The sequence below is a fragment of the Mycteria americana genome, chromosome 7 (assembly GCF_035582795.1).
Source record: "Mycteria americana isolate JAX WOST 10 ecotype Jacksonville Zoo and Gardens chromosome 7, USCA_MyAme_1.0, whole genome shotgun sequence".
Classification (NCBI taxonomy): Eukaryota; Metazoa; Chordata; class Aves; order Ciconiiformes; family Ciconiidae; genus Mycteria; species Mycteria americana.
Window position 1 is genome coordinate 51,010,919 of NC_134371.1, and position 17,851 is coordinate 51,028,769.

At 37.9% G+C, this 17,851-nt stretch overlaps 1 protein-coding gene across 6 annotated transcripts in view; it reads left to right on the forward strand.

Moving 5' to 3' along the window:
• The window catches only part of EVI5 (ecotropic viral integration site 5), an 86,065-nt gene that overhangs the window by 3,690 nt on the left and 64,524 nt on the right, over window positions 1-17,851 (forward strand). For 4 of the 6 annotated variants that reach the window (XM_075508368.1, XM_075508364.1, XM_075508363.1 and 1 more), the window contains exons 2-4: window positions 9,606-9,835; window positions 14,046-14,235; window positions 17,321-17,545. In XM_075508368.1, the coding sequence (XP_075364483.1) occupies window positions 9,687-9,835; window positions 14,046-14,235; window positions 17,321-17,545 (564 nt within the window). In that variant the 5' untranslated portion in view covers window positions 9,606-9,686. Of the gene's footprint in view, window positions 1-8,848; window positions 8,974-9,605; window positions 9,836-14,045; window positions 14,236-15,060; window positions 15,214-17,320; window positions 17,546-17,851 lie in introns of those variants that run through there. The other 2 variants (XM_075508366.1, XM_075508369.1) reach the window with 2 other exon arrangements.

Sequence of the window (17,851 nt, forward strand, 5' to 3'; positions counted from 1 at the left end):
TGTTTTGCAAGTAACTTCTGATTTATTTTTACTTCCACAGTTTAATGCTTTAAAAAAACCCCACCACCAAACCCCAAACTTAATGTTTTGGTAATAGGTTGTTATAATGTGTTCTGCTACATGGTAAGCTATTGGACTTCTCAAACTCCTGAGTTTTCTTATGCCCTATTGTCATGCCTACATCTTAGTGATTCTCAGCATAGCATTAAATACCTGTTTGATGACATCGTAACATGTCCTTGATCCTTTTTTTAATCAAAAAAGTATAATTATATTGTGAATGATACAGAATTCTGGCTCGCCAGTATGTTGTACTGTATGAACTATGTATTTTTTTTTCTTTGGTTTCATCAGACTGGCAGATGGGGCCAGTCTTTTAGTAGTGGATTGTTGTTGCCACAAGTTGACTGTGCACTTGTAACTAAGAGGATGTTAGAAGAGCTTACTGTTATTTTTTTTATAGAAGGGTAAAACTATCGAATGTCGCTTAAAATGGGTGTCAAAAACTAGTAGCTAGCCAAAATCTAACATTTTGGACACGTACTGTCCACATCACTATATAGAGTGACGCTGTATGGAAGAAGTTAGTTTTACATCTCTCATTTTTCAGGTATTCTTCTTGATTTTATATTGTTCAAACAGTGAACTACTTTTAGGCATAGTAAAAAGAAATTCCAACTTCCATGCTCTCTGAAGCAGCAGAGCTAAAACCCAATATTCATTGAGCAAAGTAATTTTTTTTTTTTTTTTTTTTCCCCTTGGAATGCATTAGTGGTGGAACGTTATTGGGTTTGGCTGAAGCTGTAGTAAGTATTTCTCAGCCCTTTGGAAAAAGAATCGTGATCCGTCTTTCTAAAGACAAAATGGCAAAGGCAAGTTAAAATTCTATAATAAGACACTTACAGACCATGACAGAATGGGCTTGGGATTTTTACATCATCTTTTTGGTGTTAGACTGACAATGAAGATTATCCATGTTTCATTGATCTTCCTTGCATTTTTCCACTAGTAGGCCTTTTTGAAAGAAGTGAATAGGCCCTTATTTCCAAATGAAAGTGTAAAAGTCAGTGGTCAACTGATCAGAAAACAACTGATTTCATTTGGTCATGAGTAGATATGTCATTTATCTGAAGAGCCATCTCCCTTTTCTTTAGTCAATAACTGAGGAAAATTAGTTTTCTCTTGAGTGCTGTGCTCGGAAAAGGCTGCCGGAGCACTGTGACAGACTTCAATAGCATGGAGGAAGACCCCTCTATAGCCACAAAAATATGCATGCTTCAAGTTACACTGTAAGTACTTGTGAAGACAAGTCATGGATATACTAAGTAAATTGGTGGGCAAAATTAAATATTACTGCAAGACCACAGATGTTGGCGTGGATTGTGTTAAAAGAATTGACTATTGATGCATGCACTTGTGTTTAAATCTGCTACGTTTACTGAATAGCTTAGACAACTTTCCGATGTGGAAATTACTAAATTGGTTACACTTCTCACTTCTAAAACTCTTACCTTTTATTTCTTGTCCTCTGTCAGCAGCTGCGGGTTGCAATGAATTTGTAGCTTATAGTAAAGCTGGTTACCAGTCAGTCATTTAGAAACTGGTTTAGATTTTTTGAATTTGAGTGCAATTGATACAAAGTTGACCTTTTAGCTGATCATTTAAAGGAAAGAAGAGTAATATCCTGAAAGTAGGGTCTCGACAACCTCTTTCACCTGATTTGTTTGAAATCCTAGTAAGTAATTGATAGTGTTACCATATTCCATAAGGCCACGCTTACGTTCTTCGGTTTCTCTATCAAGTCTTGTTTCATACATCCCTTTGGAAAGGGAGCCATGCACAACTTGGTAAATGGGAGATGAGCATTTTGGTTTTAGTCTGTAGATTGTGGCATAGGCTTATCTAATTTCTGTAAACAAGGAAAATTACACCTAAAAAATACTTGGGCTGCCAGTACGTAAAAACAAATGTTGCATGGAGTGGTATGTTTTCATGTTGTCAGATATCCTTTTAAACTTACCAATTTAACTTCTTGCAAATTTTGTATACTTTTTTAATGAAGAGTTGTGTTAAAAATATTGATTTTAAGGCTCAGTGAATATTTAAAAATATGACTTAGTTGTTTCTCACTTCCAAAATATGGACCTAAGGCTTTTAGTAAATTTAACTGCATTTATATACTTCTGTCTGTTTATTTTTGCCCTAATGTAGTTTAGATGCTAGTCCTGGCTCCTTTCCAGGAGGAAGTTGGCTAAAAGCAAGATTAAGGAAGCTAGGCTTCAGGGAATGAGTAGGAAAGTAAAATTTGTAGAAAGGAGCTTTAATGAGAAACATATGTGTCCTTCAGTATGTGTTACTTTTTTGTAAATGCCTGATGATACTTACTTGAACTCCGGTGAAATGATTGAGTTGCACTTTATTGAAAAGTTAAAAAAAAAAAAGAAATCTTCCAATTTAGTGCATAAGCAAACTGACTTTGCAGGAGTTGTTCTTTTAGCTGATTCTTCCCTCTGTTTTGTTAGCCGAGGGGATGGCCCTTCAAGTATATGTGCATGTAACTTGGCATGCTGAATCTCAAATACAAAGATGTTTTCCAAACCAAGGTCTAAGAGAACAAAGAAACAAAGGAAGTTCCCTGTTAAAGGTTTTTACTGTAGTCCTTCAGTATTTTCTCTTGCGGCTCTGAGGAGCTCTCGGCCATCTTTTGTACAAAAGCACTGTATCTAATTCTTTCCCCCCTGAAAGAAGGTCTCTTTGGTTTCCTGAAGGTTGTTGCATTCCCATGTCAGATTTGAAACTTGTTTGATCAAGGACCATCTTTAGATGTGCAGGAGATAGTGTCTGCAAAAGCACCATGGTTTGTCTTTTCAGCTAGCATACTGGGACAATGCTTGACAGATTGTAAACCACACTGGACTTCAGAGGTAATTAAAAACCTGGAATTGTTCCTGGAAATAAATAGAATTCAGTGCAATTTGGTCAGTGATTGAAATGTTATATGATGTTGAGCAACCTTTAGTGGATCACTACAACATTTCTAATGAAGTACCTCCTTAAAACACTGTATGTATTAGATTGTTATGTTGTGTATGTGAACTTGCAGCTTCAAGTTTCTTCTTTCAGATGTCTTGGGACTATCAAATCCCCAACATGTTAGAGTCTGAAGACAACTTTTAAAGAATGCGTATTTACTAAACAATACTACAGAAAGCTTTCTGTAGCTTAAGATTTACACAGTATAAAATGTTATTAGACTGCTTTATTCTTTATATCAGAAAGACTTGGAGAGCTAGTGAATATCCAGGAAAATGGAAGCTGGTGAATGCTAGCCATGGTATTCCTGACTATTGTTAGGTGATATTCCTGATATTAAAAAATCAGGAATATGAGAGTAAATCAGGACTTTTTCCTCAGACTTCAGCAGAAATCAGTTATATGAATTTGTAGTGTAAAAGATGCAGATGAAGCTTATAGTGAAACCATGTTTGAGCCCTAAATTAGGATTTGAGCTTGTCAGGAAGCGTGATAACAGGCTGATTCACCAGCTACCTCCCCTGCATATGTCATTGACTGAGTCAGTTTAATTTATTCTTCAGATATTAGAATGCTATTAACTTTTTTGAAGCAAGCAGGAGACTGGGTCCGTGGAATGCCGTATAACTGGCTTGAAAACCACATATACAATTTCGGCCCCAATTATGAGAGACTTCTTTTTATATGTAGAATAGTATGAGGATTACTTCCTGTATTCCAGAAGTTCCCATTTCATTGTCTTTTCAGGAAGAGAAGAAAGAGTAGAGAGCATATAATATATACAGTAGTGTTTGCGTAAGGCTAGCAGTTATTTTTCCTTTATCATATGATAAGAATAGTTGAGACATTATTTTGGGTAGTCAAGCTACCTGTAACTTTAATACAGATTTTCCTCAGGGAAATGCAGAATATAGGTATTAAGCAAATTCAATGTGTACAGTGAAATAAATCTAAATAGACTTTTTTAGAAAAACAAATATTGTCTGTCTGGCAAATGCAAAAATATGTGGTGGTAACACTTTTGGGCTTACTCTAAGGTGCTGCACAATACCTTTGGATTCTCAAGGAAAGGGATTTATATAATTGTATGTAATGTGGGATGCTGTGGTCTACCTTCAGCTAGCTGTACTTAAAATATTTCATATGCTGCTCCACTGCAGTACTCCTTTGAGTAACTCAAAAACCTAAACACAGTATTGTACTTCCTCTTGGTAATAAAGCGCTGTAATCAGCAGCTAATTAAAGATACTAAACATAAAGTTGAGATACTGAATTTTATGTATTTTAATTGGCATATATAAACTGTACATCATATGTATCTGTGTATAATATCAATATAAACATTTATTATCTTTGCAGTAGCTTAAAGTACATAGCAGACAGGTCTGTGCCTTGCCTGATGACTGACAGAGGGGTGAGAATTGCTGGTAGTTCTGTTTTGCTCATTGGAAACTGCAGCAGAGTAGAAAGTCTTAGTAGTTAAGTCTTGTCCCCTTCATCTTTTTAAAGATCAATATTTTCAAACTCAAAATTGACACACTTATTTAGGAGGTATCTACGTGGTCTTAGGCAGGCAGATGCAAACGGACCCTTCCTGTGCTCTTGGTCAGTTGGCAGATCGGGAGCAGTATAGCTGTTAATATGGCTTGGAGCCTGAATGAATATACCTGCTTTGGAGCTGGATGATGCCTGCTCAGTTCCCTGTGTCCTCCTGCAAAGGGTAAAGGTGTACTCCTGCCTGCTTGTCTCCAGACCTGGCCATCTTCCGTGGAAAGTGTTGGTGTCCCTGGGAGCGGGTCGGGAGCAGCGTTTTGTGTTCGAAGTCTGATTAATTGGCAGGTTCTTGAGTGAGACTCTCTGGGGAAAAAGCACATCTTTAAAATGGGTTGACTCTGTCTTTGATCACACATTAACAATAATTAATAATGGCTTGATCAGCCTCATGGTGCTCTCGATGGTTTGGCTTGCTTCCCAGGCAATGTAGGTTACCTTTTGTACTCTTCAAATGTAACTTGAATTTCAGTATCTGAAAAATGCTGGGAGTAAAAGGAAAGCAATTCTCTTTGCGTAGGTGAAAAACTGGCTGAGGTGAGCTGAGCAAAGGATACTGTTAACTGGGGGCTTGCAGCCTGAGCTGGTTAGCTGAAGGGATGGAGAGCTCGCATCGATCGGGTAAGTACTGGGACTTAGGGAGCAGAGTCTGGGCTTGAGCTGTCTGCGTAGCTGCCGCCTGCGATACGCGGCGTAGCACGGCAGGGCGCCAGGTGGAGCAGCTTTACAGGTGCGAGTGCTTCAGCGGCAAGGTAAGGCAGAACAGAGTGGAAGTAGCGGAGGTGTATACGCTTGGTGAGTGGGTGATGGCAAAGGGAAAAGTCCTGTCTCACGTGTAGTTAGACTTATCGCTGTGACCTAGCTAAGATTTTGGGATGGGTGCTGTGGTGTATCTGGCTGTCCTTGTTGCTGCTGCAAACAGCTGAACACATGACTGTGATCTCTTTTCCACATGAAGAGTAGCAAAGGGAAGGACACTTCATAACTGCAGAGCATCATTGTTGTAGCCAAAAGGGAGACACTGCTGCAGGCCTGCAGAAATAATCACTGGTTAAATAATAAGCAGTTTTTAAAAGAAACATTTGTTTAGGAAAGCCTTGAGGAGGCTCTGTCCAAAGATGGAAAGAAAAGATTAAAGGTTTAATGATACTGGCTTTCTTGAATCTTTCCAGAACGCTGCGTTAAGAAAATCACTTCTCTAAAGCAGAGAGGTGTTAAAGGAAACACTCATCCAGATTTTCCTGTGGTTCCTGGAGTTGGTGATACCCAGTGAAGTATCTGCCATCATTCATACTGAACTTATTGGTATAATTAAAGGCAGAAGGGCCAATTTCAACAACTTGATAGCTCTGTGATTTTTTTTAATTGGGGAGCCCCAGTTTTTCTGAAGGGGCCGGAGTGAAACCTTTAGCTCTTTCCTTTGTGCTGCCAGAGGAGAGAGGAACGTACCTCTTGGGAGTCAGTAGGATTCATTTCTGTACTACGTGTGTGTCTTGTCATAGTAGTGGGAGTCAGTAGGACTAATTTCTGTACTATGTGTATGTATTGTCTTAGTCGTGGGACACGGATTTCTTGTTGCAGGGAGTGTCAGCAGAAAGGCGGGAAGTAGCAGTGGTCTGTGGTTTAGTGAGGGCTAAGTACAACTACCCTGTTAGATGGAATGGTGTACCTAGACTTGAAAAGCTTATGACATGTAGCAGGGATTTTCATTCTTTATTAAGAGAAGGGTAAGGAGTTGGAAGGGCAAGTGTAGGAGCACTGTGTGCGTGTTGATAGGAATACTGGTGTGTTGCTCCTAGAAAGGTTTTCTCATTTTCAAATTCCAGTGGCCTGTTTTCTGAAAGGCCTTAAGTCACTTGCCAAAGAGCAACTCTGAAATCTTCTGTCACTGAATATAAATCTTGAAATTAACATAGGTGAAATGATGAAATACGAAAATCCTGTTACCCTATCGTATTGTGGTTTAACCCCCGTTGGCAACTAAGCACCACACAGCCTTAGGGAAAGGGATAACGAACTGATACTAAATGCCTTCATATCTAGGTCCAGGAGTCTACACTGATGCTGACTATTTGAGAGCTGGCTTTAGATTTTTAGGAAACCCTGGAAAAGCCTGGCAAAAGGGATGTAGGCTTGACTAGTTAGCTATTATATCAGAATTTCTTTTTCTTAATTTAGCTTGGCCCTGGGTGACTGCCATAGCTGTTTTCCCCAAACCAATCCTTCATGTGTTTTTGATACAAACTTCCCTGTGAGCCTTTTGATCTTCAAACATTTGCTTTTTGCAGCTGTGCATTTTGCTCGTTATATGTGTTAATGCTTTCAGACTAGGAATTTTTTTTTGGCACTTATTCTCTGAATATCATCTAATGAAACTCTGAGCTGCTTTTAGAAACAGGAGTATTGTTAGACCTATTGTTCTGATTTAACTGCTGTCTTGCATGGTTTTCTTGACCATACTTTCTCTTAGTATTTTTCACATAATTCGTTTCTACAAACCTTTGCATTAATTCTTTAATGCCTAGTGATGTGTTGGTGAACAAATGTTAGTGAGATTCTTCATTTTCGTCCCCCACTCCACCCCCTGCTTCAGCTATCTTAATGTGGAGTATGGGCCTCATAATGTGTACACTAGACTCAGCTTGGATTTACTTTTTCACCTTAAGCCTTCCTAGTTAATTTACTTTGTAAAGAGAACGATTGCTCGTATACTTTCTCTTCTCGTTTCTGTCACATAGGGTATTATTTAAAATCACTGCTTTTCTAATATTTATATGTAAGATTCTCGGAATGGGTGACTCTTAAAACCTGTTGCGTATGGCAGTCATGTTTGCTGTGTTCTTAAGATTGGCCCTGTTTCTGCCAACATTGATTTTTGGAATAGTTGCATTACTTGTCATATTTTAAGGAGTTTAAAGCCTTTGAGAAAATAATCAGTCTTAAGTGAGACATATGAGTCACCTTTATCGTAATGTTATTTTATTCAAAATGAAACAGCAGTAACTTATTCTTTCATAGCAATAGAGAATAAAGGATATTGACTGAGTGAAATATTAATGCATGTGTTAAGATTTTGAAACCTTTAGCAATTTTTATTCCTTTCTTTTATAAAAGATGGTGTCAAATGCTAGTATTGGAAGTGATTTTTTTCAAAGATTATCTTTAAAAGATCATATGTTGGTTTGGTTTTTGGTTTTTGTTTTTTTAAACATATTGATGTACCTGAGCTTTCCTGTCCAACAGTGACATAAGAACTAACTGGAACCTTTCTGATGTTTACGTTGGGACCGTACTATTCCCACCTGTGGCTTGTATCCCTGCATCTGAAGATTTCTAGCAAAAGCTGTTACTGTTTCCAAAATGAATGCTAAGCATATGGAAATCGGAGAGCTCTTAAGTGTCATGTTGCTGGTGGAGAGGAATTGGGGAGATTGAGTACCACTGTTTTGTGTTTGGCCTGTAGTTCCTCTTGTTTTCTGAAGGCATTCAGTGTGTCTTCCGTTTGATATGATGTGAAAATGAAATACTGCTGGATTTGATTCACCAAAAAGTTTATTGTAGCATTGTATCTAAATAAAAGCTTCTGCTTTAGCAACCAGTCACTCAGTCTATATACTGTGCTTCGGATAAATGCATGGTATGCTAAGATGGAGTTACTTTTTTCCAGTTGAAATTCTGCTTTAATTAGATTCTATTAGAGGATCATGGGAAGGGATTTTTTTTTTCCTGTAGCTCAGTGTCTTTAGTATCTTAGCAATTATTGTGTAGGCTGTACTGAAGAATTGTTTGTGACAACCATTGAGCAATTCAGTGTTTTGAGGAACTCTGCAAAGGTCAAAATAAACAGTTGCCAGCAGCACCACTTCAAAGGAAGTTCCTCTTCAACCTTGCTTTTGAAAAGTTTTAACCTTTTGCTAGGCAGATAGCTCTTCCTTTAAGGTGAATCTAGATTTTCTCTGAGTTGGGTCAGGGGAGGAATTGAACTCTGTTGTGGATCACTGTAGGTCAAAGCCTCTTACATTCTCAGTTGCTGAAGGAAGCTCTAGTGAGGGGTTCATTAGAAAATAACTCCAGGGGCTGCTGTTCGTTCTTCCCTAGTGATCAGTGAATTTGCTAGGCTGCATTACCCCATAACACTGGTCAAGAAGTAGCAACAGATCATGATCAGCCCCGGTTAACCTCCTCATTCCTGGACCCACGGCTTCCCTGACTGTCTGCTCAGAGCTCCCTTCTGCTTTACTAGCACTTCTCACTTTTCCTCCAGGACCCCTCTCAAACCCCAGGATTGTCCAGGCACTGGCAGTGGGATTGGGTCAAGGACGCTTGGTGTAAGGGTGACCTGAAGAGAAAGTGAGGAAGAAGAAGAGCTGGCAGCATGAGGCCTTTAATGTAAGACGTTTAGGAGCTGTTGTAGGTTCATGGGCGTAAATTCTTCGTGACTGTTGTCTGCATGCTGGCAGATGCTAGAGGATCTTTTGCTTTGGTGTAGATTAGAAATGTGGTGCCCCTGCTCCTCTGCCCTGCCACTGTAGGGATTAATGAAGGTGAGCAGTGCGTAGTCTGGATTGCTTATATTGATATACTTGTACTGCTGCAGTGTCCATCAGTAAAGTAGTTGACTGTTTCTATATCTATTTTTCTACAGTGTCTGTGCCATTATTAGTTTATCAAGTTGTTTTAAAATAAGCTTTTATTTCTATTTATTTTTGTAATGGGGAGTCTGAGCTGATCCTGGATCCTGTGGTATTTCTGTACTGCAGAAATGAGCTCTGTGAGTATACATCAGGAATTCCTCTGAGTCTTTCTTTGTGGATTAGCAGCATACTTGCATGTTACTTTTTCTATAATATTGTATTGCTGTTGATGCTTGTGTTGCTTCTGACAGTCTTGGGTGTTCTGGAGAAATCTCCATGTGACTTCATGCATATTGTATATTTTTTTTTCCTCTCTTCAGTGACAGCAGGTTTACTGAAAAAAGTATTAAAGACAACTATTGCATCCTCTTCTTTTTGTTATCACAGGTGGCGACAGGCAAGGTTGCAGGAAAGCTGAGCTCTACTCTCTCATGGGTGAAGAACACTGTATCGCACACCGTCAGTCAAATGGCCAGTCAGGTGGCAAGTCCATCTGCCTCATTACACACTACATCCTCCTCTACCACTCTGTCTACACCTGCGTTATCACCATCCTCACCAACACAGCTGAGTCCAGATGACTTAGAATTACTCGCTAAACTTGAGGAACAGAACAGGTGAATGGAAAACTTTTTGGTCTTCAAAGTATAGCAATGAGACTAAAATTGGTTTATTGCCATTTCAGCATAGTGGCTGTTAAAGGGGTTTAGGTAAAACTTCATGGCACAACATTTCAATTTCAAGGCCCCAAGGTTTAAGAACTTGTGTTCTTGTGCTATGTTTTTAAAAGTTCTGGGTTTTGTGGAATGCTGAAAGGTGTTTTTTCTCTCCTGGTTTTACAGGAGTGTTTATAGCTGCCTCTAATCCTAAGAATTTACACTGGAGCCATGTGATTTTCAGTATCCAATTTCATAGAATCATAGAATCGTTTAGGTTGGAAAAGACCTTTAAGATCATTGAGTCCAACCATATTGAAAATAGAGTATCTCGGGGATGAAACTTTCATATAACCTTCTTAGATCAAAACTGTAATTTCTGTTAGCTTTTTGAAATGTTAAAGACTCCTGAATTCCATTTTCTCTGTGTTTTTCCCACTTTTACCCAGTTCTTGCTTTCCACTATATAACCTGGTCTGTTTAGAAATGGAACAGTGTTCAGCCATCTTTAGTTGCAAGAAATAGTAGATGCATCCTGCTGTTATGCTAATGGTGGCAGATGCATAATGTCTTAATTTCATGAAAAGTAAATTCCTAATCAGTCTTTTCTGTTCATCCCAGCTTTTTTTGTATCCCAGCTTTTTTTGCAACTGTTTTCTTGGCAGCCTTTCCTTGAGTATATATTTATCTGCACCATCTACAGTTCAAGATGAAACTTTCAGTTGAATCAGTTGCCCTTGACGTGCACAGTGATTGCAAATTGGCAATCTCTCTAAGAAATAAAATCAGACTGTATGATTCCTTAATGCTGAATTTCCAGAACCCATACTTATTTGCACTCTTGAGGCAGGACTTCTAAGTCACCTGGCCTCTTGTAAAATTTGGTTATATTTGACAAATATGTTTCAGTAGTTCATGAGAGGCTGACTGTAAAGGAGAACTTGAGCTCCAAATACGTTTTAGACTTAGGAGATAGCTGGTGGGCTTTGATACCTACCGAAGATTGCTATCCGTTGTGCTATAGTGTAGAGTTTAATAGTTTAGCTCAAACTAGCTTCTGTCCCAGCTTCTGCTAGCGTGCTGGACTTTGCACTGAGGCAGTTGAGGTACTCAATTTTTTTTTTTTTTTTTTTATTCTGCTGATTCAGTTATGGGGGTAGTAACTTTCAGCACAGGAGAAGAGTAACTGGGAGGAGGAGAGGCTAATGCCATTGTGTCACCTGGCATGTCCTCTCTCATGTTCATATTCTGCAGCCTAATAGCAATACAACTTACAGGGAATTTGTTGTATCTGTTTAGTTCTTGGCAGAGAATGGAAGGCAGCTTCCAGAACTATCTCATTCTCTTTTGCTTGTGGTTTATGGAATTGTCTCTCCTTCGAAGATGAACTATATGTAATTTTTGCTGTGCTAGTAGCATGTGAAAATTTATCAAAAGGAGAAAAAAAAGAGTTAGAGTGCTTTTAAGAAAGCTAATTTGCATTTAATCTGAGGCATTCAGCTCTGTTCACGACTAAGTGACTAACTTTTATTTGGGAAGCAGTAATATCTGTTCTTTGGACCGCTTATCTGTGTTAGAGTGTAATGTCTTTACATCTAGAGTAATCTCATTAAGCCCCGCAGTTAGACTAGTTTGCTTGTTGAAAGAAGAATGTGAGCCTGGGCTTGCTAGCCTTTCTTTTTCAAGTCAGCTTTCTTCAGTTAGTAAATAAGCTAGCAAATCTTGTCTGGTCTTATTTAATTTTAGCCATACCTTTTGTTCAATCCCACAGTAGTCTTCTGTGTGAATTCTAATTAGAGGCTATCCTATCAAGTGTACCTTTTCTCATGACATACTACACTTTAATACGGAAATTTGATGCTCTTATGCTGGGCGCGCTGTAGTTTCAGAACAGCTTGAATCTGCATTTTAGCACAGTGGCACTTTGTTGACAAGGAATTGTACTCTGAACATAGGGAACTATTATTCTTTCTGCTTGCTGGAAGAATTGCTGCTGATGGATATTTTAAAGGCTTCCTTTTCATTGCTGGCTTTTACGTCAATAAGGAGAATATGAACTAGTTAAACAGCTAGAAATGGAAAGAACTCAAATTGTATCAAGCTATGTCTTGCAGCATTCTGTAATCCAATTATACTGAAAGTCCCCTCAGAATGATGAGGTAGCTCGGTCCAGAGTCCTGGCAGAGCTGTTTGGCATTAGTAAATCATTTATAAAGTTTTAGGTGAAAGAAAACAGTGACTAAATGCCACAGAACTCACTACTCTACTGTAAAAAGAACTACCCATTTTCAAATCTAAGGACAATGAGTTTATCCAGGTAAGGTCAAATTACAGAAACTTATCAGAATTTCTATACAAAGCTGTGGAAATGGAAAGTGACTAGTTAGAACCTTGTTTTTATAATTGTAATGTTTATTCTGTGCTTGTTTTTCCTCTGTGATTACTTTGAATTCAGTCGTTAGGCACCATCTCAGATTGAGAGGAAGAGTTCCAAACTGTAAATTTTAATCATGGATTGGTATAGGCCAGGTTTCTAAACATTAAAAATGGATTTTTTTTTTTTATTTTTTCCCTCAAAACAAGATTTTCTGCATTCACTTAATATAGACTAAATTAAAATTGCTCTTGAAAAAGCTTGATTTTTTTTTTTTCGCCCCCTCCCAAAGGCACGACTATTTAACCCTTTTCCAAACAAAATACCACTGCAGAGACTGTCTTTGTCTTCATGAATTAAACTACTTTTTTCTCTGACTTCCATAAACACCAGTAGGTGAAAGCTGGGAACAGGGAAAGCTAGTATAAATATCTCTATTGCAGCAGAGAGCTTAAAAATTGTAGGTATGCTGAGATTTGTGTACAATCTCAGGTGCAATATAACTCAGGTTATGATTAAATATCTAAAACCTAACCTGACTTTGCTGAAATGCTGGGGGTGGGGGTGGTGTTAGCTTTTGTGCAAGTGCATTGAGAAATTATTCAACCAGATCACTCTGATTTACAGACATTGGAATTCTTGGAAGTTAAAACACAAACGAAACTCTTGATATAGCAAAAGACTTTTTCTAGTTAGTCTGAATTCTTGCTTGTACCCAACACATGGTCTAAAAAAAAAATTTCCCCCTGCTTATGGGGCTCAATATTAGTTGAGGATAAACAAAGCACGCCTTTTGGCCCAGAATTCCCAGCTCCTTGCAAAACTGATGGCCATAGCAACCAGCTAACGCGGAAGTCTCTTCAGCAACTTGTCCAGCACTTGACACATCTTTATGTATACCTTGCTCCTGGATAACCCCAGAGGTTCTCGCATCTGAACTCCAGGCTTTAATTACATGTTCATTAGCTATACTAACCACTGTTGTTGCCTGTTCCTCATTCTTTAGGTGTGAGATTTTTTCCATGCATTTATAAAACACCACATTGATTTGTGAACAGCTGTCAGCAAATGTCAGGTGTTCTGAAATTTCTCCAGGTTTTCATTATTCTGTCTGTATTTACACTGTCAATTAAAAAAAGTGTAATCAGGTAGACTTTTAGGAGGCTAATTTTTTGTCTTTGCTTTAAAATTACTGTCTTTTGTAGTACTTTGACATTTGACACTATCGTTGAGGATATTTAACTTCCTTGTGTTCTCTTTGTCAGTCTGATGCGCAACAGCTGTGGGATTTTTGCTGCTGGTAAAATCAAAGCCCTCTTGCTGGTACTCATGCCTCAAAACAAAACTTGAGCGTATTCCCTGTAGGGCTATTAATCTCCAGTTGATGAGTGTGTAAAAGAGCGTTGGACTTGCAATGCTGCTGTACTTTCTCTAATTTGATATCTTTATGTATTAAGATCTGGTTCATGAGACCACAGAACCCTTGCATTAAAATCTGGCTTCTCTTAGTGTTGTTGATGCACAATGTGAAATTTTTGTCTGTTTCTTAAAAGGCTGCAGTGCAAGCTGTTCTTCTGTCTGCAGAATTATTTGAGATCTCAAGAAGAAACAGTAACATTGACCAGTTCTTCTTTTCAAATTTAGTACAAATTGATGTTGGAAAAACTGTTCCACTGAACCTTTGGGTACATTCTTTGTAAAGAGGTTGGAAGAATTGACTTCTAAACAAACAATTAATAGTGTGGTCCTGTGAATAGAAGAACTTGAATTTGGTTTTTTTGTGTGCTTTCTTTTTAGACTCTTGGAAACAGATAGCAAATCCTTGCGATCAGTAAATGGGTCAAGAAGAAATAGTGGATCTTCTCTTGTATCTAGCTCATCAGCTTCTAGCAATCTCAGCCATCTTGAAGAAGACTCATGGATCCTGTGGGGAAGGATTGTGAATGAATGGGAAGATGTACGGAAAAAGAAAGAAAAGCAAGTTAAGGTAGTAGTTGGACACTACTTTTTAGGATATATTTGTAATGTGATATAAGTGATACGGTTTTATCTTCCTGTTGGTCTTATTTTTTTAAATAAATATGTAATAGAAGCTTCCATCCCTAAGCCTTAGTGCTTCCTATGTAAATGTTACCAGACTTTGGTAACAGTTTTGCCCAGCAGTGTCTCTTACTGACAGCTAGCTGCGTTTACTGTATCTTGAATACTAAAGCTTTCAGTGTACCTCTAATGAGAGATTCCCATGAATATAGGGAATATTTGCTTCATGTTTCCAAAATGGAATTACTGAAAACCCACTTAAGGGCATCTGATAGCTGGATGCGATGATTATTTTCCCACTGAGCAGCTGTCTTTTTAAAGCATTCTTATTAGAAGAGCTGATAATTCTACTGTATGAGGCTCTGAGTTTTTAGGTTTTTGTGTTGACCCCAGGGATGACCTTAAGCAGAAGAACACATAGTTTCTAAATTCTGAGTGGATCGGACAAACTTTAACCAGTGTGTGTCTGGTCTGGGTTAGTTGTGGGCATGTACAAAGTGGAATTCAATTACACTTTAAATTCAAACTAAAAAGCATCTAGGGCATTTGAACATACCCATGTTTCAGAGGCAGCAAGTACAGCAGCGTGGGATTTTTTTGTTCGTAGGCAAGTCTGTTCTGCTTTGGTTCTTTATTGGCTCTAGTCTGTAGTTTTATGTGCAGAATACAAATTTCAAGGTCTTTTGAGCAGTTTGAAATGTGTGTATGAATAGGTTGTGGGAAGGCAGAACAATGGGCTAAAGTAAAGTATCTTTTATGTGAAGCAGTTGTGAAGAGAGAACATGACTTGAGAGAGGAAACAAGGGAAGAAAATGAATTCAAGACTTCCTGCTTGCATAGGGAAAACAGTTTCTGGAAAGGTGTTCCCAAAAGGCCATGAAAAGAAGGCCACGTGAACCTGGCAAGAGAAAGGAGAAGTGAGATGGTAATAAGTAGATCTGGTTGGATAGAATTCATTTGAACTGCCTGCATTTGAACAATTTAGTGTCACAAGTATCATTTGTTTTTACAGCTGGCCAAGTATAATTTGGGGAGTATTTGACTAATTTCCAGTAAATCTTTAATTATATTGCTAGTGAGTTTTCCTTTGCTGGTTAAATATTTCTCAATATTTTTTGTGTTTTTATTTTGTTTGTCAAAAGTCAGCCTAAACTGTGTCATGCTGCATTTACGATGGAATACCGGAACATCCATACCTATTTCCTGATTGTGCCAGTAGGTATGACTTTAGGAGCATAGGTATCTTTTTGTCTCGGCTGTAAAAGCTGGTCTTAAGTTAGTAGATATATGGTAAGTTTTTTAAGTTTTTAGGCATAGGTGTATTTACCTTCCTGCATAGGTGATGTGTTCCAACCTGATGTCTTTTGACCCACTTCAGAACTCGTTTCCTGTTTATGGAGGGATTCTGAAGGATGACTTAAGTCCTGCTTTTCAGTGTCCATAATAGCACCATTTTAGTGCCGCTTAGTAGGTGTGTTTTCCTGCTCTTCCTTTAGGATTCTTGGAGAGATTAACCCTGTTACTTTGTCGAGCAGGTGCACAGTAACTTAAAGCAAGAAACCACTTGCTAATGCTTTGTTATTAGTAGCCCTTGAGGCTTTAGATGACTGATCTACAATCTGACAGTGTGTTGTTCACAAATGATAGCTAGAGACAGATGTGAAAAGCTGATGTGTTAGGGTTGTTGTCTTGGAGTTGGAAATCTTTTGGGAAATAACACAGGGTGTCGTAGACGGGACAAATAGTTGGAGTGGCATTACTAGGATGGTTCTGAAGAAGGCTGGAGATCGTAGGGATATTAGGAAATTGAGGTGAGTGATGCAAAACTCCTGCAGTAGAGTTCAAGCTTAACAAAAACAAAACTTGAAAGCAAGAGTCTCTTTAAAAGTTACCTCTGTTGCATTAATTAATGTTTGGAGAGGTAGGAGAAATATTTGGAACAAAGAGGAAAAAGAGGCAGCTTTGCAGAATAGGAGATTACTCTGGCTTCAGAATAAATACTAGTGAAAGAAACTATCCTTTAGGAGACAGAATACTTGGTAACAGTTCTTAAGGTACAAAAAATTATTAAAGGAACTCTCTTGTCTTGAAGAGACAATCTTCCAGGACAGACTGATCCTAGTTGCAGAAAGTACCACTAAGGCAGTCTGTAAACTTCCTGAATCATACTTTTTTCTCAGTTTTCACATCAAGCAACAAGACTAATTTCTGCTTGTGCTTTCTGAAAAGACAAGTACCAGGTTTTTAGCTCTATTGATCTGGGAAGGTTTGAATTGTATAATCCCTAGCTGATTTTTTTTTTTTTTCCAGGGAAGATAAAGTAAATTTAGTTAATACAGTAGATGTAAACTTAGTGTTTTCTTGGTCCAGTGTCTGAAACTACATTTAAATACTTTCTTAAAAGAGAACTTGGAAATACTGGCACACCAGAAAAGTCAGACACAACTTGTCAAGTTTGTCAAATGACTTCTCATAGTAGTACTGTGCAATTTTTTTTGTTGTTGTTGCAGTTGGCTGTGCTACAGTTAATTCCACTTTTTACCATTTACCTGTCTCGGAAATAATTTTTAATTGGTGGTTTCTTATATCTCCGTCACTACAGGTATAACTAAGGGTGTTATCTTTTGTGATAATTTTGATAATAATTTTGTGATCTTTTTGTGTTTTCAGTCATCTTTTGTGAAATATAAAAATAACTATATTAAATTCTGGCTAATGGGAGTTCTTGTTTAAAATTACTTGAATATTCAGTTTTTCAAGTAGGTTACTATGAAGAAGGGACTACTTTCATTGGCTAATTTAGCCACTAAAAATGATTTGGAGTCTTCTTTCTTTTGTTAGCTAATAATCTATCACACTGCAATTGAGTTTTACACGTTATAAACTCTATGATTGGTTTGTGACATGATGTAAACATTTTCTGAAGTCGTGAGGAACTTAATTTGTTGAAGTGTTTTGTTCTTTAGGCTCATGTTTATATTTTCAGGAAATATAAATGAATTTGTCTTTTTTTTTTTTTTTTTGTGCTTTAGGAGCTTGTTCGAAAAGGGGTACCTCATCATTTCAGAGCAATTGTTTGGCAACTTTTATGCAGTGCTCAAAGCATGCCAATTAAGGATCAGTATTCAGAGCTTTTGAAAATGACATCTCCTTGTGAGAAATTAATAAGAAGAGACATTGCTAGAACATACCCTGAACATGATTTTTTTAAAGAGAAAGACAGCCTTGGACAGGAGGTCTTGTTCAATGTAATGAAGGTAAGTCAGTATGTCATCCATTGAAAATACATTAGCCAGAACGTGCACAGAAGTTTAGAAAATAATTTTGCCTTGTATATAGTGAACTTGCATCAGGTTCACGTGTTTAAGTTTCTTTTACTTACTCTGCTTGACACTGGAATGGTTTAACAAATTACGTTCCAGTTTCAAAGATAGCTTTCAAATATGGTATTCCTATAGTTAATGGTTTTACTTTATAAGAGATTTTTAAAACTTACTAAATTTGCATTAAACCAGAATCGCATGCTAACTGCTCATAGTATAATGGAATAAAGTGTGCTGTGA